General features: G+C 39.5%; 1 protein-coding gene and 1 pseudogene across 3 annotated transcripts in view; one reads left to right on the top strand and one right to left on the bottom strand.

Annotated features, from left to right (window-relative positions):
* Positions 1-26,309, top strand: part of AFF4 (ALF transcription elongation factor 4) — an 86,568-nt gene that overhangs the window by 3,356 nt on the left and 56,903 nt on the right. Inside the window, exons 2-5 of one of the 2 annotated variants that reach the window (XM_079771068.1) lie at positions 20,164-20,255; positions 20,669-20,795; positions 23,153-23,947; positions 25,023-25,067. In XM_079771068.1, the coding sequence (XP_079627194.1) occupies positions 20,673-20,795; positions 23,153-23,947; positions 25,023-25,067 (963 nt within the window). In that variant the 5' untranslated portion in view covers positions 20,164-20,255; positions 20,669-20,672. The remainder of the gene's footprint in view (positions 1-20,163; positions 20,256-20,668; positions 20,796-23,152; positions 23,948-25,022; positions 25,068-26,309) is intronic. The other variant, XM_079771069.1, reaches the window with a different exon arrangement.
* Positions 7,080-11,811, bottom strand: LOC307099488 (heterogeneous nuclear ribonucleoprotein A1-like; annotated as a pseudogene). The gene is made up of 2 exons: positions 11,430-11,811; positions 7,080-11,125 (listed from the first exon to the last, which is right to left on the bottom strand). The product of its transcript is annotated as a heterogeneous nuclear ribonucleoprotein A1-like (transcript).

Genomic DNA, 26,309 nt, shown 5'->3' with positions numbered 1-26,309 from the left:
ATCATGTACATTCCTATTTGTCTAGATGTTCATTTTTCACAGGCATCATATCCTGAGAATTTTAATGATACTGGCACGTAGAAAATGTTAGAACCACTGAATCCATTTCCAAAATATTCCAAAAATATTTTAATATTGGGACTACTTAGTCTATTTTTGAAGAAAAAAATCTTATTTAAAATATATTTGCTTCATCAGCTATCATTAAAAAATCTGTAACCTGAGGAAAGGCATTTCATGTAACTTTTATCTCCCTAATGAGCCATGGTGGTGGCTTCTAGTGGGTACTGTTTTAAATTACTCATTTTGATCATTATTTCCTAGGATAGGTAAAAGAACTCCATGTATTCTTTTCCCAAAGTGTGTGTGTGTGGGGTGGGGGGAGTGGGAATCAGGTATTGATTGACAGAATAGATTGCCCTAGACCAGTGGTCGGCAAACTCAGTAGTCAACAGAGCCAAATATCAACAGTACAACGATTGAAATTTCAACATGCGGCTCTTTGGCCCCTTGAGTTTTTAGCAAAGGCCAGCTTAGGAGTACCCTAATTAAGTTAATAACAATGTGTACCTACCTATATAGTTTAAGTTTAAAAAATTTGGCTCTCAAAAGAAATTTCAATCATTGTACTGTTGATATTTGGCTCTGTTGACTAATGAGTTTGCCGACCACTGCCCTAGACAGCCGGTATGGTTTGGCTATCCAGATATTGTCATGATCTGTCCTAGGACTGGACAAGAACTCCCTCCTGTGGCTGCTTGGAGCCTGAATGGGTCTCCCATGATTTTGTCAATTTGGAGCTGCCTAGAGAGTTATGACTTTTCACTTCGAGTTTTTGTTTTCATGTCTCATTAGGGTAGGGACAGTTTTATGGAGAGGTGAGTACAGGTGAATACGCTGCATAGACAGGCCTTCCCACCTCTTTGCAATTGCTTTCATTTTTTCCATCAGGAATATCATTTTTCTCTCGTTCCTTACCTGTTAAAATTTTACCATCTTTTAAGGCCCAGGGCAAGTACCATTGCCTTCCTAAAGTTATGCTTAATTCTTCACTCTACTCCAATTGTGACCTACCTCCCTGGAATCCTGTATCACTTTGTATCTCCCTTAATTATTTGTTAGGCAGTTAACTCTGGGGCTATAGCCTGCTGGGTGACATGGGACACAATGTATTAGGGAAGACACACTAGTAAAATAAAATTGTTACACTATTTCATTATGTATCTCTGAAAAATAAGGATTAAAACAATAATCCAATATAAAATTTCACTAAAAAATTAACACTAATTTCTTATTATCATTGCATACCCAGTCAGTGTTCAGATTTCCTTGATTATAGTTTCTGCTTTTTTTAAAAAAGTGTGTTTTTATTGTTTTTAGAGAGGAAGGGAGAAGGAGAGTGAGATAGAAACATCAGTGATGAGAGAGAATCATTGATAGGCTGCCACCGGGGACTGAGCCTGAAACCTAGGCATGTGCCCTGCCTGGGAATGGAACTGTGACCTCTTGTTTCATAGGTCAACACTCAATCACTGAGCCATACCAGCTGGGCTTTGCTTTGTTTTAACAGTTTGAGTTAGAATCCAAATAAAGGGACATACTATATTACTATATTACATTGGATGTATGTGTCTCAACCTTCTCTTCCCCCCCCCCCCCCCCCCCCCCGTTCTTTCTATGGTTGTTGTCTTTTTGTTATTGTTCCCATACAATTGGTTTGTTAAAGAAACCAGGTTTTTGCCCTATGAGATTTCTCACAGTCTGGATTGTGCTGATTGCATTGCTGTGGTTTCATGTAATACTAGTGACCTGATGCACGGATTTGTGCACATTGAAAGGAAATTAATTAGAAGGTGGCCAGTGGGGCGAGACTGGGTGAGATGGGCCAGACCCGCCCTGGAGCCAACCTCCCGTGTTCCCTCCCTGGCCAGCCGCACCTGGGGTGGCACCGTGGCTTGAAGGGCATCTGCAGAGTAGACAGTCCCTCGGCCTGGCCTGCGGGGTTCGGGCTGAAACTGGCTCTCCGACATCCCCTGTGGGGGTCCCAGAGTGCGAGAGGGCACTCTACAAAGTTGCTGTCATACAGGGTATGGAACGCAAATGCAAGTGTGCAGTAAACCAGATTCAGGGCTGACAGTGCCCCAGCAACATTACCCACAGCCGAAGGTGGAATCACGCAGCCCTTCAAGGAATCAGGCTCCCTCCTCTGGTTCCAGGGTGCCTCACCCGAGAACTGCCACTGCCAAGTCACTGCAGCTTGGCAGCTCCTGCATTGAGCATCTGCCCCCTGGTGGTCAGTGCACATCATAGCTACCGGTTGGAGGGACAGTTGGCTAGAGGCCCAAATGCACGAAATTCGTGCAAGGGGCTCGGCCCTCGCAGCCCCGGCTTTGTCCGGGAGGTTGTCCAGCTGTCTGGTCTAATTAGCATATTGTTATTATACATGTTTCTTTGCCCCTGTTTTTCCTCTAAATTAGTAGTTACATTTAGGAGCTTGATTTGATTCAGGCTTGAAATTATTTTTTCCTCCTCACCTGAGACTATTTTTTCCATTGCTTTTTAGAGAGAGTGGAAGGAAGGGATGGATGGGGAAGAAAAGAGAGAGAGATGTGAGAGAGCCACATTGATTGGTTGCCTCCCGAACTTGCCTTGACTAGGGCCAGGGATCAAACCTGCAACTGAGGTACACGCTCTTGACCAGGAATGGAACCCGAGACCCTTTGGTGCTCTGACTGAGGCTCTAACCATTTAGCAACCCTGGCTAGACTATCACGCTTGATACTTTTTTAATGGCAAGAATACTTTGTAGGTAGTGTGCACCTTCAGCCTGGCTTCTCATTATATCATGCCAGTGAAATTGCTCTTACCAAGGCCACTTGTGTCTTTTATATTGCCAACTTGTGTAATCATTGTTTACTACCTCTTTTTGTACTTGATAGTTAATCATTTGATCCTTGATACTGTTTTCTTCCTTATTTTGATAACTGTTCATTTACTACCTTTCTACCTACTAACTGCTTCTTTGCAGATTTTTAATTCTTGGTAATCCTTTGAGATTGGTATTCTGGATTTTAGCCTTGTCATTTCTTCTTCACTCTTCTGGGTAATATCATCCATTTGTATTGCGTAGCTATCATCTCTAAGTGTTTTGTGGGCACCAGAACTCTTTCATCCAACTGAATATCCCCCTTTAGTTTGTCTAATAGGCACTTTGTTTTATTTAGGAAAGTAGCATATACTTACCTTAAGCCAAAATAATTTATTGGAAACATACTGGGTATCCTACAAATTCTAGAACTCAGGAACAGCTGGATGGAGGGGTTCTTTGTATATTCAGCTAGTTCTCTTGCTGCAGACCAACTTTAACACTAATATCTTCTGAATTTGAAATCTTGTATCTTCTGCTATCAGAGAGAGACTGACCTAGGAAAGGGGACTCATTAGATTATGTGTCCATCTCTAGACCATAACTTTGGCTGAGGGGCAACATTGTATTAAGATGCTCTAGCTGCACTATCCCAGAGAGAAGTGCAGTAAAGGGTACTCTTAAAACATAGTTGGGCCCTAGTGGGTCTGGCTCAGTGGAGAGTGTCGGCCTGCGGACTTAGGGTCCCGGGTTCGATTCCGGTCAGGGACACATGCCAGGGTTGCTGGCGCAATCCCTAGTGGGGGGCATGCAGGAGGCAGCTGATCAATGATTCTCTCTCATCATTGATGTTTCTATCTCTCCCTCTTCTTCTCCCTTCCCCTCTGAAATCAATAAAAATATATTAAACAAACAAACAAAAAACATATTTGGGGCCCTGGCTGGGTAGGCTCAGTTGATTAGAGTGTCATCCTGATACGCCAAGGTTGTGGGTTCCATCCCTGATGAGGGCACATACAAGACTCAACCAGTGAATGCATAAATAAGTAGAACAAATCAATATTCTTCTCTCCTTTCCTCCTTCCCTTCTTCTCTCTCTAAAATCAATAATAAAAAAGAAGAGATAAACTTAGTTGGGCCACCTCATTCATCCCATGGCTATTTAGTCCTACGTTTTCCCATATTAAATATTTTAAAAACATAATTTATATATATCAGCAAACAACCTTATCTCTTCTAAGGAGACTACCCAAATTCACATCTGGCTATAACATCCATAGGTCATTGTTCTCTGAGTTCAGGTTCTAAAGGTGAGATCTTTTGTTAATCAGGCCTAGATATGCTTTGTCACATGTCTGAAAATTGTTTCTAAAAACTAAATTTAATCATCCTTAACATAACTGATACACAGTGGTTGGGAAACAAAATAACTAAAACTTTTATGAGAGGAGGGCAGAGGAAGATATTGTTGCAAAACTTAACACCATATCTTACTAGACAGGTATGGTATAAGGTAAATGATACAACCAGCAAATTATAGGGGCCTACATTTGTTGTCTTCCTTGAAAATGGAGTGAGTTTTTTAGCCAAATGAAGATTTTTCAGTTCTGTCCACTGGGAAGATTTTTGTCTTAGATTAAGATTACCACTAATAGAACAGTTGGAAGGAGTGTTAGGGGAGGACAGATCTATGTCGCCTTATTACAAGGCGGCAAACTATGGTTAGTTGACATAGTGCTGTGTGCTTTTGTATGGCCTGTGAGCTAAGAATGGTTTTACATTTTTAAATGGTGGGGAAAATCAAAAGAATATTTTGTGGCATGTGAAAATTATAGGAAATACTTTTTTGGAAGATCACATTTCAATGTTCATAAATACAACTATTTGTTTATATATTATCTGTAGCTGCTTTTGCTGCTGCAAAGGCAGAGTTGAGTAGTTGTGACTATATGGCCTACAAAGCCTAAAATATTTACTAGGAGGCTTTAAAAAAGTTTGTTGACTACTGTTTTAGCAGGTCAAATGGGCCTTCGTGGACATTTGGGTCTGAGGATTGCCTTAGGGTTGAACAGTTAGTTATAATGCCCCTATTTACTGTGGTAGTTGTTGTGGGTTTTTGTTTTATTGTAGATACACATGCATGTACAGTATACACACAAATACACATACACAAACAGGTGGGATCTGGGCATTAGCCTAGCTTTAGTTAGGGAATCAGACTTGACCAGGTCTACCCTAAAAGGGAGGATCACACTATAGGTTACATTGTAACATGGTTGCCTTTAATACAATTATGTAAATGGGGGAGAGAATTTCCAGAAAATCTGGGTGAAGTGAAGCCAGAAGCTGGTCAGATAGTCCCTATAATGTTCATTATGTACAGATTAACTATTCTGCCACTTCTCAATCCCCTCACCCTCAGTTCTGCTCTTTTTCTTGTCTTGGAGAATGTACCACTATCATCACTTTTCCTAGAAACATGCAAGTTGTCCTTGACTCCTCTATTTTACTTCTCACATCTGGCTTTCCCAAGATTCTACTTCCTTAACATCTTTGAATCCAAACCTTTCTCTGCATTTGCTGCCTTAATCCAAAGCTTTCAACTCTCACCTTGATTATTGCAACAATCTTCTCATTTGTTTCCTTATTGCCAGTCTGATCTACTATACCCTGTACCAGAATGATTTTTCCCTCGAAACTGCAAATCTGATTTTGTTACTTTAAACTCCTTAGTAGTGTTCCATTTTCTGTAGTATTCTTCTACCTGGGGATACTTAGACATTAATGAGTTTTATGTAACTTCTTAGGGACTGCTTTATAGCGAAATACTCCCTTGGGAGTTTGTTGCTGTGTTTAGATTTTGTTTATTGTGTTTGTGCCAAGCTATAGTCCCTTGTACTAAGATGATATTGCAGTGGCTCAGAAGGGAAAGTTGGAGGGTAAAATTGGACCATGTCATAGTATGTGTTAGTATAGGCAGGCCAAACCTGAAAGAACTCTGGCATATTTTCACCTTTCTGGTGGACCCCATCTTTGTAATTCATCAACACAAAACAATTTGCAGTATGGGTGTTGTGTTTCCAACTTCAGCAGTGGTTTATATACTTTATATGTATTTAATGTAGACTTTGATAAGGTAGGAAACCACAAATGAACAAGATTGCCACAAATGAACAAGTTAGCAAGTGAGACCTCTTTAACATAGACACTTAAGGACTACTAGTTGGTCTGGTGTATAAAGTTGTATTTCCCAAACTAACAAATAAGCACAGTTATTAAGTCCATTTTGTATAACATATTTATAAGCATTTTCTGTATTAGTATTATTGAAGTCAAGTTACAGAAGTGGTTTAAAAATATAGAACCAGATTTGAGACTACATATTTCCAGGATTGAATATGTCATTGGTCTAGTTTCTGTAAATCAACACAATCTGTTACATTCATGTTACTTAAAATTTTGTTTTATATTTAGATTTTAAAGTTGTTTTAGTTTTACTGTTATGTAAGAGCTATAAACATAATGAGTTCCTACCTAATTTTATATTTACATATTTTTATTAACATTATAGTAAGAAGTCAGAGGAAGCATGGAGGGTTTTTTGGAAGCAGGTATATGTGGTTAGCTTTGAAATAGATGAATTTAGAAATGGGAAGAAGTAAGGGACTACTAAGTAGCAGGGCCAATTTGAGTAAAAATCTGGATCTGAATGTATGTAGGTTATTTTCAGGCTCAGATAAATCCTGAAGGCTTTATAAAAATAGGTAAGAATTGAACTGTAGACAGCTTGAAATCCTTTTATTGCATAAGATTCTCTTAGCTCTGTTTTATAAAAATGTAAAAGTAATTACCAATGCATACATCACAGAAGTTTCCAGTAAGATGCCTTTGTATGTTTTAGATATTTGTATGCTTTAAAATAATCTGTGCCCTAGCTGGTTTGGCTCAATGGATAGAGCGTCAGCTTGCAGACTGAAAGGTCCCAGGTTCGATTCAGGCCAAGGGCACATGCCTGGGTTGCGGGCTCAGTCCCCAGTGGGGGTCGTGCAGGAGGTAGCCAATCATTCTCTCACATCGTTGATGTTTCTATCTCTTTCTCCCTCACCCTTCCTCTCCGAAATCAATAAAATATATTTTAAAAAATAAAATAATCTGAATCAAAAGATTGATTTTTTTTATAAAAAGAACTGTAAATTTTTACTTTTAACCATTTTCTATGTGCATTTATTTATCTTTGAAGATGAAAATAGGCTTATCAGTTTGATTTTTTGTTGTTCATACGCTTTTAAAGTTTGATAGCAACAATTTTTGAGGTAAGTTTACACTAGTTAAATTTGGTTTACACATTTCTAAAATATTAAGGAAAGAAGTATAATTTGATTTGGTTTTGGTTCTGAAATAGGTACATGGTATATAACTGTAGGACAACAAGAGGAAAGAGTATTTAGTATTACTGAGAGAAATATTGTCTAAAGGGAGTCAGCTGGTTACATGTAATATGAATATTCATATATTCTTAGACTTACCCTTAAGTGTGAGCATTTGTGTATATAATAAACATTTCTTTCCTTGAATTGAGGTTTTACATTGTCTAGTATTTTTAAAAGAACATACTAGTTTATCGGTAATCAGTCTGGCAAATACTGTTTCAAATTATTTATTGAACAATGGAATAACTGCTTAACTACATGATAAGCATTACTTGTAATACTGTTTGGCTTCTAAGATGAGGAAATAAAGGTTTTCTTTATCCGAGAAGCTTCATGGAGGAAGTGAATTGAATTATAGTTAAAGGAAAAGTTGTAGAGCTTGACAAATAAATATTTCAGTTCTGGCCTATCTGAAATAATTAAATGCAAATGTTACAGTGCTAAATTTTTGCACATGGTGTCTGATTTTAATGTAATATGAAGTACTGATTATTTTTATTGTGAAATATCAGTATTTTGTGATATTAGGTAAATAATACCATGATCTCTGGGTATTATTTCCTAGTAAGTGCGATAATGTCTTCTTTCTAACCATGCTGTGAAATTCATTAGTTTACTCATTCAGGTGATTGTCTACTAGGTTATTGTATAGATATGCAATGCTGAACAAAACAAACACATTTCCTGGTTATTGTCTAGTGAGAGAGGAAATATTAATGAACATAAAAATAAATATATACTTAATTGTGATCAAGTATTCTGAAGGAAAAGGGAATGTATGCATCAATTTTCTGAAGCTGGAAAGAGCATCACAAGTTCAAGAAGCCCCTAAAAGGCCCCTGGTGGGAATTGGGAGGGAAGAGTTGTAAGATATAATTTGAATCTGATGAAATAGGCAGGAATCAGATCAGGTAGAAAGTCAGATCAGGGCTCTGTAGGCCATGTTAAGGACCTTAAAGTTTATCCTAAGGCAAGTGGAAAGCTTATTAAAAAATTTAAAGCAGGGGTTAGATGACATGATCTGGTTTGTGTTTTAAAGACATCACTTTGGCTGTAGTATGAAATGTGGAGTAGAGAGAGACCAGGGGAACTAGGAGCCTTAATTAGAAGGCTGTAGCATTCCCAAGTTGGAGATAAAATGATGGCTTGTTTTGAACAGTGGATGTGGAGAAAGAAGTGAACAGATTAATTAAAAATATATTTTGGAGGCTGTAATTATGGATTGGATATGGAGAGAGGTTGAAGGGAGGATTCAGCAAGAGCAGTTGCTTGGTAGGAGAGGATCACTGGATTAGTAGTTGGTGGAGGCAGGGGAAAACATCAAGAAATCAATTTTGGATGTATTAAAATTGAGATTCCTCAAAGGACATGATCAACGTCCTTAGATATACAGTCTGTATCTCAAAAGAGAAAGATCTGATGTGGAGAATATTTAGGTATTTGGATTCTAGGCATATAGATGGTATTTCAAGCAATGAAATTGTGGGAGAGAATGTAGACTGAATCAGAATAAGACCCATGGCTGAGCACAGAGGAGCATCAACTTTTAAGAAATCTGATAGGTTGAAGGAGAAGAGCCAGAATTACTGGTAAAATTGGGAAGACCAGTGTTACAGAAGTCAGAAGTATTGTATTAAGGAACTTAGTGGCTGAATGTGTTGAATGGTAGGTCAACTAAAATGATAGAATGTCTGTCAGCTTTAACAACTTGCAAATCACTAAAGATCTTGGCAAAGGGGTGGAGTGTGGGAAGTTGAAAACAGTAGAGTGTTGAATAGTGATTGGATATATTTTGGAAAGCAGTTTGTCTATATCTACTAAAATTGAAGATGCTCCTACCCTGCAACCTAGCAATTCCATCTGTAGGTGTTTATTCTAGAAAAACTCTCACTCATTGGTACAAAGAGATATGTATAAAAGGGATCATTACAGCATTGTTTGCAGTAGCAGAGAAATGAAACTACCTAAATATCTATTAGAGAATAGATAAGTTAATTGTGTGGATTCACAACAGTGAAAATAAATGAACATGGGTTAACCTCATAATATAATGCTGAGAATTAAAAAGGCTCAGAATCTTTAGAGTGAGTCCTCTTGAGAAGCTTAGCCATGAACAAGAATAGAGAAGATAAAGAGTGAGTGGTAGCTGGAGAGAAATACAGGGTCAAGACTTTCTTTTTTAAAAAGAATATGTTTGAATGCTGATAGGATTCATTAGAGAGGCTGAAGTTGAAGTTGCTGGAGAGGAGTCAGTAAGGTCTAGGAAAAGAGCAAAATGGGCATACTTATTCTTTGATAGAAAAAGATACTTTTTCTTTTATAATAAGGGGAAAGAAGAGAATGGATGCAGATGTTAGTACTATGAAAGTTGATGGTTGATGAGAGGATTTCTTTCTGACTTTTTTTTTAAGACACATTTATTCAGTGTCATGATCAGACTATTACATTTAGCAGTCAACAGCATGGGTACAAAAAAAAATCTACATTAAAAACCTTTGTTGGAATTCTTTCCACTTTCCACAGAACAGAAAGTAAAATAACCTGTTATACAGTTAGTCACAAATACAGTCCTCGAGTTTTTTTTACACATTCACATGAGAATTATCTAAAACACTAGAGGCCCTGCCCTAACTGGTTTAGCTCAGTGGATAGAGTGTTGGCCTGAGGACTGAAAGGTCCCAGGTTCGATTCAGGTCAAGGGCATGTACCTTGGTTGCGGGCACATCCCCAGTAGGAGGTGTGCAGGAGGCAGCTGATCGATGTTTCTCTCCTATTGATGTTTCTAACTCTCTATCCCTCTCCCTTCCTCTCTGTAAAAAAAAAAAAAAAAAGCAATAAAATATATTTAAAAATAAATAAAAATAAATAAAACACTAGAGGCCCGGTGCATGAAATTCGTGCACTCGGGTGGGGCGGGGGTCCCTCAGCCTGGCCTGTGCCCTCTTGCAGTCCGGGAGCCCTTGGGGGATGTCCGACTGATGGCTTAGGCCCTCTCCTCGCGGGTAGCACATTAGTGCTGCCACAGAGGCAGGAAAGGCTCTTGCCACCACCGCTTTGCTCACCAGCCATGAGCTCGGCTTAGGGCTTCTGGCTGAGTGTGTGGGAGCACACTGACCACCAGGGAGCAGCTCCTGCATTGAGCATCTCCCCCCTGGTGGTCAGTGTGTGTCATAGCGACCAGTCGTTCCGCTGTTAAGTCTATTTGCATGTTAGCCTTTTATTATATAGGATGTTTTCTTTGTAGTAGCTAGGTCCTGCCACCACTGTGCTAGGCTGAGTTCACAAATCTGTTGTAACCTGTAGCTTCCCTGTCACTTCTCCAGCTCTCCTCTCCTGCTAAGCTTTGTTTCTTGAAGTAATTAAAACCTTCTGCCACTGCCATATAGCTACTGCTGCTGCTGGAACTGCCATAGCCACCATAGTTTTATGGTTTGGCAAAGTATTGGCCTCCATTACCATAGGAGCCAGAGCTTCTGCCTCCAAAGTTTCCTCCTTTCATAGGTCCAAAATTTGAGATTGATTGTTGTAATTGCCAAAATCATTGTAAGCTTATGCCACCTCCAAAATTGCTTCCATCATTACCAAAACCATTGTAGCCATCCCCACTGCCACCATATCCACCACCACCATGGCTACTACCAAAGCCATCTTAACTACTGAAGTTTCCTCCATGACAAAAGTAGTCATTTCCACCAAAACCTCTCCCATGATCACCTCTGAAGTTTCCAGAACCACTTGAACCTTTTTGGCTGAATGAAGCACTGGCCATCTCTTGCTTAAATAAAGCTTTCCTTACTTCACACTTGTGGCCATTCACAGTATGGTATTTCTTTAAAAAATATTAAATCTTTATTGTTGAAAGTATTACATATGTTATCTCCCCCCCACCCTTGATATAGTATGGTATTTCTTTCTTTTTTTTTTTAAATATATTTTATTGATTTTTTACAGAGAGGAAGAGAGAGGGATAGAGAGTTAGAAACATCAATCAGCTGCCTCTTGCACACCCCCTACTGGGGATGTGCCCGCAACCAAGGTACATGCCCTTGACCGGAATCGAACCTGGGACCCTTGAGTCCTCAGGCCGACGCTCTATCCACTGAGCCAAACCGGTTTTGGCTAGTATGGTATTTCTGAATGACAGTCTTGTCTACAGAGGCATGGTCATCAAAGGTTACAAAAGCAAAACCTCTCTTTTTTTGCCTCAGCCTCAGTTAGTTGTGATTTCAGCCACTTTGCTTTGCCCAATACTGTTCAAAATAATCTCTTAGGTGATGTTCTTCAGTGTCTTCTTTAATACTACTGACAAAAGTCTTTTTCACAGTTAAGTGGGCACCATGTCTTTGAGAACCTACTTTTAAGACAGCCCTCTCTGGTTTCATAGATCTCCCATCCACTTTGTGTAGCCTTGTATTCATGGCTGCATCCATCTCCTCCACAGAGGCACACGTGACAAACCCAGAGCCTCTGGAGTGCTTGGTGTTTGGATCACCCATCACCACATAGTGAGTGTTCTCCCTTGCTCAAAATGGCTCCTCAGACTCTCATCTGTTGTTTCAAAGCTCAAACCTCCAATAAAGAGCTTCCCCAGCTATTCCAACTCTTTGGAAGATTGACTTACACATGATGACTTTGGGAGGAGAAACTTCAATGTTGCTTACTCGGCGGTGTCCACCGGCAGAAAGAAATGATCTAACCAACGTATCTCAATTTCTCTCTGATTTTTAGTCTTCTGTTTTTAATCTTTGTCTAGTAAGACAAGTCATTTGTGTAATGGAAATTAGGAGGGAGAGTCATAGACTCCGTGAAATAGTTGTAAGGAATAGGAAAGAGAAAGATAGTAAAATTTCTGGGAAACTTTGAGGGCCTAGTTGAGAGCGATTATGAAACATGAGTATGAGAAATTGAAATAATATAAAGATGATGAAAAAAGCAAAAATAGTATGGAATTATCTTTGCTTCCATGTTTTTTACTACATCATTTTAAATCTGAAGGCCATAGAAGTCTCATGACAAATTTTGGGGCAAAGGTCTTTCTGTGCAAAATTATGTATTGGGACCTGATATTTTGTTACTGCTGGTTTTGATTTCCAGATGTACATTTTTGTTTCCCTGCCTTGTGACCTCTTCAGACTTTCTCATTGAAGAAAACATTGTTAACAGGTTCCAAACACCACTTTAAACTGTTTTAAAATTTAAAATAACATAATTTTGTGTGTTTTTAGGAACTATGCTCATTTAGATTATTTAACTTGTTGGCATACAGGTTTTTTTTTTTTTATTGTATTCCCTTATAACCAATTTTATTTCTGTTGTCCCCAGTAATTTGAGTCTTCCTTGGTCATTGTAACAAAGGTTTGTCAATTTTCCTGTCTTTTCTAAGAACCAATTTTTGGTATTGTTTATTTTCTCTATTATTTTTCTACTAGAGGCCCGGGTCCCTTGGCCTGGCCTGCGCCCTCTCGCAATCCGGGACCCCTTGGGGGATATCAGAGAGCCAGTTTCCGCCAATCCCCGCAGGCCAGGCTGAGGGACCCCACTGGTGCACGAATCTGCACCGGGCCTCTAGTATGCATATCAGATCTTTGGTTAATCTCTTCCCGCCCTCCCCCCTCCTCCCTTCCCTCTGAGATTCATCAGTCCGTTCCCTGTTTCCATGTCTGTGCATTGAGCGTCTGCCCCCTGGTGGTCATTGTGCGTTATAGCTACTGGCCGGTTGGCCAGTCGCTTAGGCTTTTATATATATAGATTCTCTATTTTATTTATTTCTATTCTAATCTTTATTATTTCAGGTCTTTCTCTTTGTTTAATATCAGTGTTTATAGTTATACTAGAGGCCCAGTGCACAAAATTTGTGCACAGAGGGGATGGTCCCTCAGCCCGGCCTGCACCTTCTCCAATCCGGGACCCCTCGGGGGATGGCAGTTAGACATCCCTCTGCCTGCCAGCCTGATCACCCCTAACCACCCTCCCCTGCCGGCCTGATCGCCCCTTACCACCCTCCCCTGCCGGCCTGATTGCCTCTAACTGCTCCTCTGCAGGCCTGATTGCCCCTAACCATCTCTGCCTTGGTCCCCACCATGATGGCTTTGTCCAGAAGGAGGACCAGATGACCGGAAGATGTCCCGGTTGACCCAGTATAATTAACATATTACCCTTTTATTAGTATAGACTAGAGGCCCAGTGCACAAATTCGTGTACCAGTGGGATCCCTCGGCCTGGTCTGCAGGATCGGGCTGAAACCGGCTCTCTGACATCCCCAGAGGGATCCCGGATTGCGAGAGGGCGCAGGCCAGGCCAAGGGACCCCACTGGTGCACAATCGGGGCTGGCGAGGGACGCGGGGATTGGCCAGTGGGGAGGGATCTTGGGAGGGCTCCAGGGCATGTCCGGCCCATCTTGCTCAGTCCCAATCGGCCGGACCCCAGCAACAAGCTAATCTACCAGTCGAAGCATCTGCCTTCTGGTGGTCAGTGCATGCCATAGCGACTGGTCAACCGGTCGACTGTCTGCCCCCTGGTGGTCAGTGCACATCATAGCGAGTGGTTGAGCGGCCTTTGCATATCATTAGCATATTACACTTTGGTTGAACGGCCACTGGACACTTATCATATTAGGCTTTTATTAATAGGAAGTTTTCCTTTAAGCACTGCTTTAATTGATCTGATAAGGTTTAGTATAGTGTTTTGTTTTTATTATTTGATAGGACTTTCTAATTTCCCTTGTGATTTCTTCTTTGACCAGTTGGTTATTTAGGAGTGTATAGTTTAATTTCCACATATTTGTGAATTTCCCAATTTTTCTTCTCTTCTAATTTCATCCCATCGTGATCTGAGAACAAACTTTGTATGATTTCAATCCTTTTAAACTTATTTAGACTTGTTTTAGGGCCTAACATATAATTTTTCCTGGAGAATGTTACATGTGCACTTGAGAAGAATGTATATTCTGCTGTTGATGAGTGGAGTGTTCTATACTTATCTGTTAGGTTTAGTTTATTGTAGTGTTGTTCAAGTTCATTATATGAGATCCTGAGAGACTGTAATATTTGTTCCATTCATATCCTTTATCTTTTGAATAGCACCATATTATTTAAACTAGAGGTCCGGTGCACAAAATTCATGCACGGGTGCGGTCCCTAGGCCTGGCCGGCAATCGAAGCGCGAGCGTCTGGTGTGTAAGGGCAGGTCCCAGCTGACCTCTGGGCCCTGGGAAGCACCTGGGCTCCCAGGCCCTGCCCGCACCCCTTCTGCCTGAGTCATGGTGTTTGAGTCCACATCTGGAGATGCGGTGAGCACAGCCGGACACCATGGGCCGGGCCACAGCATGGGCCTCTGGGCCACCCAGCAGTGCTGCAAGGAAGCCGGGTAGGCAGTGCGCTCTCTCCCAGCCGGCTTCGTAGACTGGCTTCTGTGTAAACCCATGGAGAGCCCAACCAGCCCCTGTGGTCTTGGCGGCTGCAGCCCGGCTCACCCGGAAGAGGCCGCGTGGGTGCTGGGCAGGTTCCTCATGGGCGCCCAGCACCTGAGCAGGGGGGTTTCCCCGCCGTGCAAGCCCTGGCATCCTGGGGGAGGGTAGCAGGGGGAGTGAGAGTGAGCTCGGCGGACACCCCATCTTCCCACCGCACCTCTGTCCCCATCACCCGTGCCCCCGGGTAGCTGGTGAGAGGTTGCAGCCCCCTGCCTGGGCACTGTGGGAGGTCGGTCGCCAACACCCAGCCCCGGGCATGGCCCCGATCAGGCGATCAGGACCTGCCAGCTGCTGGTAGCTATCTGCAAGGCGATGGGTTGGGGCTGGGCCCCCCACCTGGCTCCCTCAGTGCCTGAGAGCTGGGCAGTGGCCCCACCCCCTGCCGCCGCTGCTGGTTGCCGTCTGCGGGGTGATTGGCAGGGCGATCAGGCCCCCGCTCGCATCCACCTTGGCCTGGCGCCACCCGCTCACTTGCTACACCATCCCGCCGCAGTCCTGCTCTCATTGGGGCACATCGGGGCTGGCAGTGCCTCCACTGCCACCCACTGTCAGCGCTGCGTCGCCGACCCCCACTATGTTCCGCGCTGCCCCCTGGTGGTCAGCGCACATCATAGCGAGTGGTTGAACTCGCACATTAGGCTTTTTTTATATAAGATGATGTGAGACCTTAGTTTTCTTTCTCTCCCAGTTGTTTCTGATAGGAAAACAGGTGGTTTAAGCAGAAGGTGGGGAGCAACAATTATTTAAGGGAATGTACTGGTCTGAAGCCTATCAGGAAGGTCAGGAAGTAGAGAAAGAGTTAACAAATGATAGTAATCAAGGATCCTTTATAGGCTGATAATATTCCTTTTAAAAAACAGCTTTATTGAGATATAATTTGCAGCCCATAAAATGCACTTGTTTTTAAGTGTATAATTCAATGATTTTAATCAGTTTATAGAGTAATGCAACTATCACCACACTTTAATTGTAGAACATTTTCATCACCCCAAAATGATTTGTGCCCATTTGCAGTCACTTTATTTTACACTTTAATCTTGTATAGTGTTAAATGCTCAGATACATTCAAATACTCCTCTCATCTAATCGTATCATCAGATTAGTATGGACAGTTCAAACAAAATAAATCTGAGGTCCAGGGAGGTTATTTACCTAAGTCATATATCTAGTGTCCTATCTAATAAAGAGGGAATATGCTAATTGACTGTCCCGCCCTCAAAGATGGCGACACCCATAGCCAATAAGAGAATATGCTAATTGACTGCCACGCCCTCAAAGATGGCGGCGCCCACAGCCACAAGATGGCAGCACCCAGTCCCCTCAGCCCCGCGCGTTTGCCTCCGGAGTCCCACAGTCCCCTCAGCACCCCCAGCCGTCCAGGGCCGGCCCGAGGCACTGGCAAGCCTTGGATGGCAGCTGCCCAGCTGCCCAGGGCTGGCCCAAGGCACAGGCAAGCCTCAGATGGCGGCTGCCCAGCTGCTTAGGGCCTCCAATGCTCAGGTATCCAGGGCCGGCCGAGGCTTGTGCTGCTGGCAGTGGCAGCAACAGAGGTGTGATAGGGCTTTGCCTTCCCCTGATCGCCAGGTCGCCTCCCACCCCTGAGGGCTCCTGGACTGTGAGAGGGGGCAGGCTGGGCTGAGGGACCCCCCCCTCCAGTGCATGAATTTTCATGCACCGGGCCTCTAGTCTATATATCTAAAAGGCTAATATACTAAGTGTCCAACTGTCTGGGTAATGACGTCACATAGCAACGCCCGCCTTCCTCTTCCTAACGACGACTAGCCTCTTTGCAGTTTCTTCAGCCCAGGAACATGACTTGCTTTATAGCCAGGTGGAAACATTTCACACTTTAACCAAATGTCTATGAAGCATTTTCCCATGCCTCATCTCATTTGATCCTCACAGAAGTCCTGGAGTAGGTAGATAGGAGACTCGGTGGAATCCTATTTTCTTTTCATTAGCCAGAAAACAGATTAAGAAAGCTTAGAATATTGACCCGACTGAAAATAAGTAAGAAATGGTGGACCTTGAAAATGACTTCAGGTTTTCTCACTGCGCAGAATATAGTCAAACACTGCTGCAGTTATTTTACCCTTTGTTCGCCCTGCATGATTTACAATAATAATGTGCTTTGTGTTGATATTTACTGCTGTGTTGCTGACAGTTACCTGAAAGAGAAGTTTGGGTGCTTCACTGGGCTGGAAAAACTTTAGCTAAATCAGAAAGCAGGCTAATTTAGTAAGTTTATTCTATATAAAAGGCTAAGTTGACTCGCGCATGCCTAATACATATAAAGCTCGCTGGTGCCAATCGCATGCGTGTGTTTCAATCTGTCATCGTCGTGAATTTGATTGACACTTCTATTATAGAGAAAAGGCGAATAGCAATATTAAAATATTTCTTCTAATTAATTTCCTTTCAATGTACATGAATTTGCACTGGGCCACTAGTGTTATATAACCAGAACAAAAAGTCAGGTATCCTTAATTGTTCCATTTACTAAATTGGGACCTCAACTGTTTATAGTTCAATTGAAGTTTAGAAGTTTACATTACTTTGTTACCATATTTAAGAAGTTAAGAGATAATTGCCCTTGTTGGTTTTTGGTTACTAGAAGTTTTATGTTTGAGAATTTTTACTAGCAAGGTTGCCACTCTCCATGTAGCTTATCTTATAGTTCTTGCTTATAACTAAACCACCTGAATTACCTTTGACTTGAAGAGGTCCAGATCGAAATCTCAAATACAGAGGTGGTAGATCCACATTAGGAACAGCATACCCTTTATCAGGGGCATCTGTTGGTAGTGCTGCAAATACTGCAAATTTCTGTAGTATTTTCCAGCTTCACTGAAGCAGAACCATCTGCAGTACTAATTGAACTCATGTTGACAGTTGTGGTTCTCAATTAACCTAGTTCTCTTCCATCAGGATGAGAATTCTCTTTTAAGAATCACCTGTAATACTCTGGGGGTTCCACAGTTCTGAACCCAGCAATCTTCCCACCTGCATGCCTGTGCCTGACAAGTTTTCTTTTCAAAATTCTTTTATCTAGCAGTCCCATAGGTTTTGTTGTGATACAGCCATTTGCTAATTTTAAAAAAACACACACTGAATCCTATTTTAGTACAATAGTTGCATGTGTCATGAGGGATATGCAATAAAATAGTTTTTGTACTGCAAAGATATATTTCAAATTGACTCATTTAAATTTTATGTTACTTTTAAGAGAGCTCATATTACTGGAATGATTGCTTTTGGAAAACTTTATTTTACATTAGGCTGAGATATTGATGTGAAAATACAGGAGGAAAAAATGGAGGCTATAAATTAGATGCGAAAATAAGTCAAATCAGGAAAAAAATTAGAAAAGAAGAACTACAACTGGGATATTAGTTCTTTTTAAATAATCAGTTAATTTAGTTCTGAGCTTATTTTTTAAAAATATGTATTTTTATTGATTTCAGATAGTTAAGAGAGAGGGAGAGAGAGTTAGAAACATCAGTGATGAGAGATAATTATTGATTGGCTGTCTCCTGCACTCCCCACACTGGGGATTGAACCAACAACCTGGGCATGTGCCTGGCCTGGGAATCGAACCATAACCTCCTGGTTCATAGGTCAGTGCTCAGCCATTGAGCCACACCAGCCAGGCAGTTCTGAGCTTCTTGGCATTCTTGTTAAAAGAGGAAATAATCAGTTGGATGACTTTTATTTTTTAAGAAAAGAAAACAAAGTTTTTTGTAATTATAGGAGGGATTTTATTATGGAAATCGTACCTGTTTTTGCCATCAATGTACAAGTATTTCTTGCATGATTATTTCAGTGCTGTTGAATACATAAAATTAAATCATAGTTTAAAGAAGGCATTTCTGTTCTCTGATCTTTCAGGAACTGAATTTATGAAATGTAAGGAAATCATTAGTTAACATGCCCCTTAAATTCTCAGATACAATAACTTTGTATGCTCCAGCACCATAGGTTAAGAGGTCTATTTGAAACTTGATTGTTAGTGATATACAATTATTAGTTGTTTCAAGTGAGCTGGAGGATAATATATGGTCTTTGGTTTTATTCTCTGAAAACTGAAGTGTAGATGTTGTATGATATTTATTAAAGGAAGACTCTAACACTTTTTGTGGTTCTGTATGGTGCTAAATACTAGGGAGACTGAACAAAGCACACACTCACTATTTCCATACCTCAAAAAATATATTCTTTTCTAAGTTTATTAGAAAATTGTACAAATAAGAAACAACTTGATGCCCTGGCCGGTGTGGCTCAGTGGATAGAGCGTTAGCCTGCGGACTGGAGGGTCCCGGGTTCGATTCCGGTCAAGGGCATGTACCTTGGTTGCGGGCACATCCCCAGGTGGTGGGTGTGCAGGAGGCAGCTGATCGATGTTTCTCTCTCATCGATGTTTCTAACTCTCTCTCCCTCTCCCTTCCTCTCTGTAAAAAATCAATAAAATATGTTTTTTTTAAAAAAAGAGAAAGAAACAACTTGAATATACATTTGGAACACTTAGAATACTTTTAAAAATATTAAATGTAAGGCACTAATTATGCAAACCAGAAAGGTTATCTTTGAATGTTGTACTGTTCTAACCACTTACAAAAGTCCTCAAGAGTATATTGGCTTTGCTGTCCATTCTAATTTTACAATTAAATTTCCCCCAATCTTTATGGACTTTAATTTTCAAATTAGGTTTGATGTATAAATCTTAAGTCTAAAAATGCTGCACATAGTATAACTTGATTTTTGCCTTTGGCTTCCAACAGGACTTTTTTTTTTTTAATCAAAACTAGGACAGCCCTAGCTGATTTGACTCAGTGCATAGCACGTTGGCCTGCTGAGTGAAGGGTCCTGGATTCGATTCCAGTCAGTGCTGCACATGCCTGGGTTTTGGGCTTGATCCCCAGTAGGGGATGTGCAGGAGGCAGCCAGTCAATGATTCTCTCTCATCATTGATGTTTCTTTCTCTTTCTCCCACTCCCTTCCTCTCTGAAATAAATAAAAATTAAAAAATAATACTGGTAAAACTAGGACAGGTGGTTTAATCTATCTCCAGGGAAGAGTGTTGCAGAGTTCCTGATAATTCCTTGTCCCAGGGTTTGAAAACCTTTTTCATTATCTATGTAACCAAAATCCCTGCTGCTATAAATCAACTATTTTCCCTAGTTTATTCTTAGTGAAAAAGACACTGTACTTTCATGATTATAGAAATGACACCCTCATTTTCCCCTTCACCCTAAAAGTCTTTTTCTTTTCCATCACAATTTCAACTACTGTTACTAACCCAAGTTAATTTTAGATTCTATTGCTGAAAGCCTCGGTTTGCCATTTATTGAGGTGTTAATTGAAATATTAATGTATTTAGAGCAGAAATGTCGTTTTTTAGGGAATCTAGAGCAACAGCAAAGCTGAGGTCAAACTGCCATAAGGATGGACACCAAGGAAGCTGTGTTTGGGACAAAAAGAAATCAAGATAAGGTAGATGCAAAGTAGAGACAAGCACTGGACCTTGGGGAGAGGGGGTGGTAGGTGGGAGTGGGTTGTATGCCTCTAATGACAGAGAATAGTTAAGAGTTCTGAAGAGGAAGCCATGGAAGGCTTATAGGAAATATTAAGGATTTGGGTTTAAGTACTACCTTCTCTCTGAATGTGTAAGTTTTAGCTGACTTTTAGATAGCAGAATACTTTAAAAGTTGATAAGGTTAAGTGTTTCAATGGGGTGGTATTGATAAAATCATTGCCAAAACCCAACTTCAGCACTAATGCCTGTTATTATTTGGAAGGTGAAAGGGAATCTCCGTTTGAAGCATTAAACTGACAAAATCAGTAGAGAACTTTTAATTTTTCCTTTTCTTTTTTGTGATATAAAGATTGCGTTTTTTTCCCCATAGCAACATGAACCGTGAAGACCGGAATGTGCTGCGTATGAAAGAACGGGAAAGGCGGAATCAGGAAATTCAGCAGGGTGAAGACGCCTTCCCACCTAGCTCTCCTCTCTTTGCTGAGCCATACAAAGTTGTAAGTTGTCCTTCTCTGAATGTTTTTCCCCCAATACTATGACATTTAAAAAATTTTTATTATTATTTTTTAATCAGAGAGGAAGGGAGAGGGAGAGAGAGAGAAACATCAATGATGAGAGAATCATTGATTGGCTGCCTCCTGCATGCCCCCCCTACTGGGATTGAGCCCACAATCTGGGCATGTGCCCTTGACCAGAATCGAACCTGGGACCTTTCAGTCCGCAGGCCGATGCTCTATTCACTGAGCCAAACTGGCTAGGGCAATACTATGATGTTTTTATTTTTAAAATGTTTAAGCTTGAATTTTTATATTAGATAAGAGTTATCATGTATAACATTTCCTCTGAATGGAATTTATTTTGTTGGGATACTTTTATTGGAGTATAACATGCATACAGAAAAGTATACAAATTGTGTTATAGCTAAAAGAATTTTCACAGCATGAACAACCTGATAATAATCAGTATCTAGATCAAGAAATAGAGTATTACTAGGGCCCTGAAGTCATTGTCATTGACCATCTTCCCCCCAATTGCTATCCTATAATTTTGAAAATGTGATCTGGATTAGCTCAAACATTCATGTCTGTATTCCTGTCTCTACTACTAACTTTGGGCAGGAATTTCACCTTTTTAAGCCTTAAGTTAAAATTTTGTGAATCAATCTTCATTGTCTGCTGTTTCCTAGGTTCTTTGGGTATAATATCAATCAAAATGAATATATTTCATAGATTCTTTGTTTCTGTCTATTCCGTTGCTTGGTTAACTAGGTTTCAGTGACTTATTAGTATGTTTGAATAAATGTATTTTCAGTATCAATCTGTCTCTTTTGCTATTGTCACATACTAAATTCTCTGATTTTCTTTCTAATGTATTTAATGCTTAATTAACAATATCAGATTTAGAGTAAAGCATATTGTCAGAGTTGTTCAATAAATGGAACCAATTGCTATTTTTATAACTACCATTGTGCTTGATTTCGGATGACATAAAATACTGAATGGTACCACTTCTGATGACTAATGTAGCTGTAGTGGCCACAAATGTCTCTACTATTTGATTTGGCTTTGGGTTTCATTTGAACTATTTTTACATTTTGAAGACATATTTTGTATAATAGCTATAATACAATCTATAACAGCAGTAATGACCATTATTGCCATAGTATGAGATTGAGAAGTTGTGTTAGACTTTTTTTCTGATGAAATATAAATGTAACAGCAAAAAATAAAAATAAATAAATGTAACAGCATATCCTGGATTTATCCTTAGAACATTTAATGTTTATGGATATTATATGAGATCTATAAAAGCCATGCATTCAGAGCTTTTAAGGGTTTTCTAATAAAGGCAGTTAAACTAACCTGATTTATATGAGTATAACACAAAACCTGAGATTTGGGATTAGTGATTAAAATCATGTACCATTTATTTTGTAATTACGCTGTAATGAATTGGATTTTATTTCTAATCTTGATATTGTCTATAAATTGCTGTATATTTAGCTCTCTTGTTTAATAGGGATCATACTGATTTTCAAATGATTTAAAGTCCTTTTTGATTCATGCCAACCACAAAGTAAAATAGTGACTCAGTCTTGATTTCCTTTTTTAATGTTATTGGTAGACTTTCTTCCATGTATATGAATGTGAAAGAGTCCTAAAGCTTGGATACATCTTGGACTTCCTTATTATCCAAGAATAATTCTTAAAGTTTAAAGTATGTACTATTGACTTCAAATAGTGGAGCATTTATTGGTCAGAATTAGTAGTTAGGATTTAAAACTTATTTATTTATTCATTTAAATTAAATTTATTGGGGAGAATTTAAAACTTTTACCAATGGATTTTCTATGCTTAATTTGTTACTGGGACTTTTCTTAATTTGATGAGTCAAAGTAATAGAGGAATTAAAATTTAAAAAACAGTAGTTGGGTATAACTTGTTTCACTAAATTTTTTAATTATTAGGAATGTAATGTTTTCCTAGACTGTGTATGAATAATCTGATGACCTGGAACTTAATTATATAAAGGCAGATTACTTTTCCTGTTCTTGAAAAGATTTTCAGTACTGTGTCAGTATATTTATTGGTGAAATTTGTATTTTTCTCCTCCTGGAACTTATTATATATATTTCTCAGTGTCCTATAGAATATTTGTGTTTTAGCATGAATGTGTTTCACTTTCAGTGCATTGTTTTCACTATAAAAATTATATATTTGGAGTTTGCTTTGAGTTGTTAACCTTAAGATATGAGGTAAGAGCCTTTCCATTTGAAGTTTGGAAAGTCACTTTAGAAGTATCTCTTATTTCAAGTTATGCTAATTATATAATTATATTTTACATTTCTTTGTAGACTAGTAAAGAAGATAAGCTATCAAGTCGTATTCAGAGTATGCTTGGAAACTACGATGAAATGAAGGATTTCATAGGAGACAGATCTATACCAAAGCTTGTTGCACTTCCCAAGCCTGCAGTACCACCGACAGCAGATGAAAAATCTAACCCAAATTTCTTTGAACAGAGACATGGGAGCTCTCATCAGAGTAGCAAATGGACTCCTGTAGGACCTGCACCCAGCACTTCTCAGTCTCAGAAACGGTCCTCAGGCTTACAGAGTGGACACAGTAGCCAGCGGACCAGTGCAGGTGGCAGTGGTGGCACTAATAGTAGTAGCCAGAGGCATGACCGTGATTCATATAGCAGTAGTGGAAGCAGTAGCCGGAAAAAAGGCCAGCATGGATCAGAACACTCCAAATCACGCTCTTCCAGTCCCGGAAAACCCCAGGCTGTTTCTTCATTAAGCTCCAGTCATTCCAGGTCTCACGGGAATGATCACCATAACAAGGAACATCAGCGTTCCAAATCACCTCGGGACCCTGATGCAAATTGGGATTCTCCTTCCCGTGTATCTTTTTCAAGTGGGCAGCACTCAAATCAGTCTTTCCCACCTTCATTGATGTCAAAGTCCAGTTCAATGTTACAGAAACCCACTGCCTATGTACGGCCTATGGACGGACAGGAGTCCATGGAACCAAAGCTGTCCTCTGAGCACTACAGCAGTCAATCCCATGGCAACAGCATGGCTGAATTGAAGTCTAGCAGCAAAGCACATCTCACCAAGCTGAAAATACCTTCCCAACCACTGGATGTAAGTCACACATTTAGAGCTTTTTTTTTTTTTTTTAACATTGTGACTATGTGGAGCAGTTTACCATGAAATTATGGTTGAACTTGAACTGTCTCTGTTTTAATAGTAAGGAATGTAAAAGTTTAAAGGAAGACTTGTGATTGACTTCCAAATAGATCCATAGAGTTGTTAGCTTCGCCCTCTTGTGCAGTAGAGAAAATATCATTCATTGTTTCAAACATTAAAATGATGAGTTGGTTATAGAATAAAAGTATGATCTATGAATATCTTAGATTTCCTACTGGCCAGGTGGCCTGGTTGGTTGGAGCATCTTCCCATACACCAAAAGGTTGTGGGTTCCATTCCTGGTCAGGGCACATACCTAAGTTGCAGGTTCCATCCCCAATCGGGGCACACACATCTCTCTCACATTGATGTTTCTCTTTCTCCCACTCTTCCCCTTTTCTCACCTATCTCTCTCTCTTTCCCTCTCTCCCTCAAATCAATAAACATATCCTTGGGTGAGGATAAAAAAGAAAATAAAAATAAAGATAATGTTAGTAGCTGAAAATCACAGCTCATAGCTTAAAACAGTGGGGTGGGGGTCAGGTTTAGGTAAAATGCTATTTTGAGAACATTTAAAAATTTTTCCTGTGGCATTGAAAAACTCATTGTTCTTGACATTTGTCATCTAATTACTCCTCTGGAGAGAAAAAAGTGGTAATTTGTTCTTTCTTCAAACAATATGATCCTTAGAATTTTAAAATGTTTTGGCAAATTGTTCATCTGAAAAATTACATTTAAAAGTAATTTCTAATCTAAATATGAGAAAGATATTCTAAAGCTTTTGAAAAATACAAAGTTTTTAAAGTCATGTACAGTTTGGTGATTAAGATATTTTTAGTTTTTGAGAAATTTGTATTTAAGAAAAGTAATCCAAGTATTCTAATAAGTGTTCTGATGTGGAGTAGTGGGAGCATATGTACTTCTTTAAGTTTTATTTCTAATAATGTTATTGAATTTGTACAACAAATGATAAAATTGTAATAATAAGTGACTTCAAATCTAATGTATATTTCTTTTCTTCTTTCCTAAGGCATCTGCTTCTGGTGATGTGAGCTGTGTGGATGAAATTCTTAAAGTAAGTTATGTGTTTTATTTTTAATAATTCTTAGTATGCTCTGCCACTCTCTTGCCCTATTTACCCCTCTATTTCACAAAGGATCTGAAGCAACAGATTGTTCACATGTGTAACTTGATTATGTCCATAAAAAATAATTGACTCTATTTATTATGTTTATATTCATACTTAGGTTCTAAATCACTTGGTTTGTTTACTATTTGTCCTCAAAGAGCGGTTTTTGTTTTTAAGTAAAACAAATTTCAGTCTTAACTGTTGGCCTTAAAAAGAGGAAGGAACCAAATATAACTGTACTTATTCTGGCTTATCTGTTAATAATTTGAAGTGCTATTATCAGTCAAACCATCTCATTGAAAATAGCTTGCTTTGTAATTCATCTGTACACACTGATCAAATCCTACATTGAAAGACCTCCTCTGAATACTGCATTTTGAGTGTTTAATGGAATGTTTAAAAGTGACATATGACCAAAAAGTATATTCCTCCATTGAGAAAAAAAGAGGAAGTCCAGTGATGTATCTCAGTATCATGGTATATTTTGTATATAAATATTTGAATTTTTTGACAAGCTGCTCACCTGAATAATTACACTTAAAAATTATTTCTAATCTAAGTATAAGAAAGATATTTTAAAGCTTTTGAAAAATATAAAGTTATTTTGTCACTCATACTTATGAGTGACAAAATAACTGCTTTTGACTCAATAGAGAAAAACTGTCAGAAACATATTACTTGTACTTTTTGCAAAAGCTCCTAAATTCTTATGTCTATACTAGCATTTCAATATGGATACTTTTGAAAGATTACTTGCATTGGTCACTTTTACTTTATTCCCTCTTTCTTTCCTTTAGCTCAGTATAATCTCTCCTTTATCGCTACCATTTTGCTGAATCTGTTCTGTGATGTCATTGGGGACTTCATTTGAGTTCTCTGTTCTTTCAGCTGTTTTAAAGGTTTTTTTTTTTTTTTTTCTTCTTCCTTGACTGTTTGTTATGCTTCATTGTTTTTATTTCCCATACAATTTTCTTGTCTCTCATTCTCTGCCTTTGGGGAACCCTATGTCCTCTCTTACCTTTTAAATATGGGTGTATTTTCTAGCCTCTCCTCTTCTTTTTGCTCGGTTAGTTGCCCTTTTTTCCATTTTTTTTTGGCTTTATCTATTAGACAGCTATTCAGTCTTTCTCTTCTGCCTTGGTCTCCTTTAGGTTTTGGTTTATGTTTCTTAATTGGTTTTTTTTTTTT

Source organism: Cnephaeus nilssonii (genome assembly GCF_951640355.1).
Source record: "Cnephaeus nilssonii genome assembly, chromosome: 5".
In the NCBI taxonomy this organism is placed as follows: Eukaryota; Metazoa; Chordata; class Mammalia; order Chiroptera; family Vespertilionidae; genus Cnephaeus; species Cnephaeus nilssonii.
Note: the sequence above shows the minus strand (reverse complement) of the source record. Positions and strands in the feature narration are given on the sequence as shown.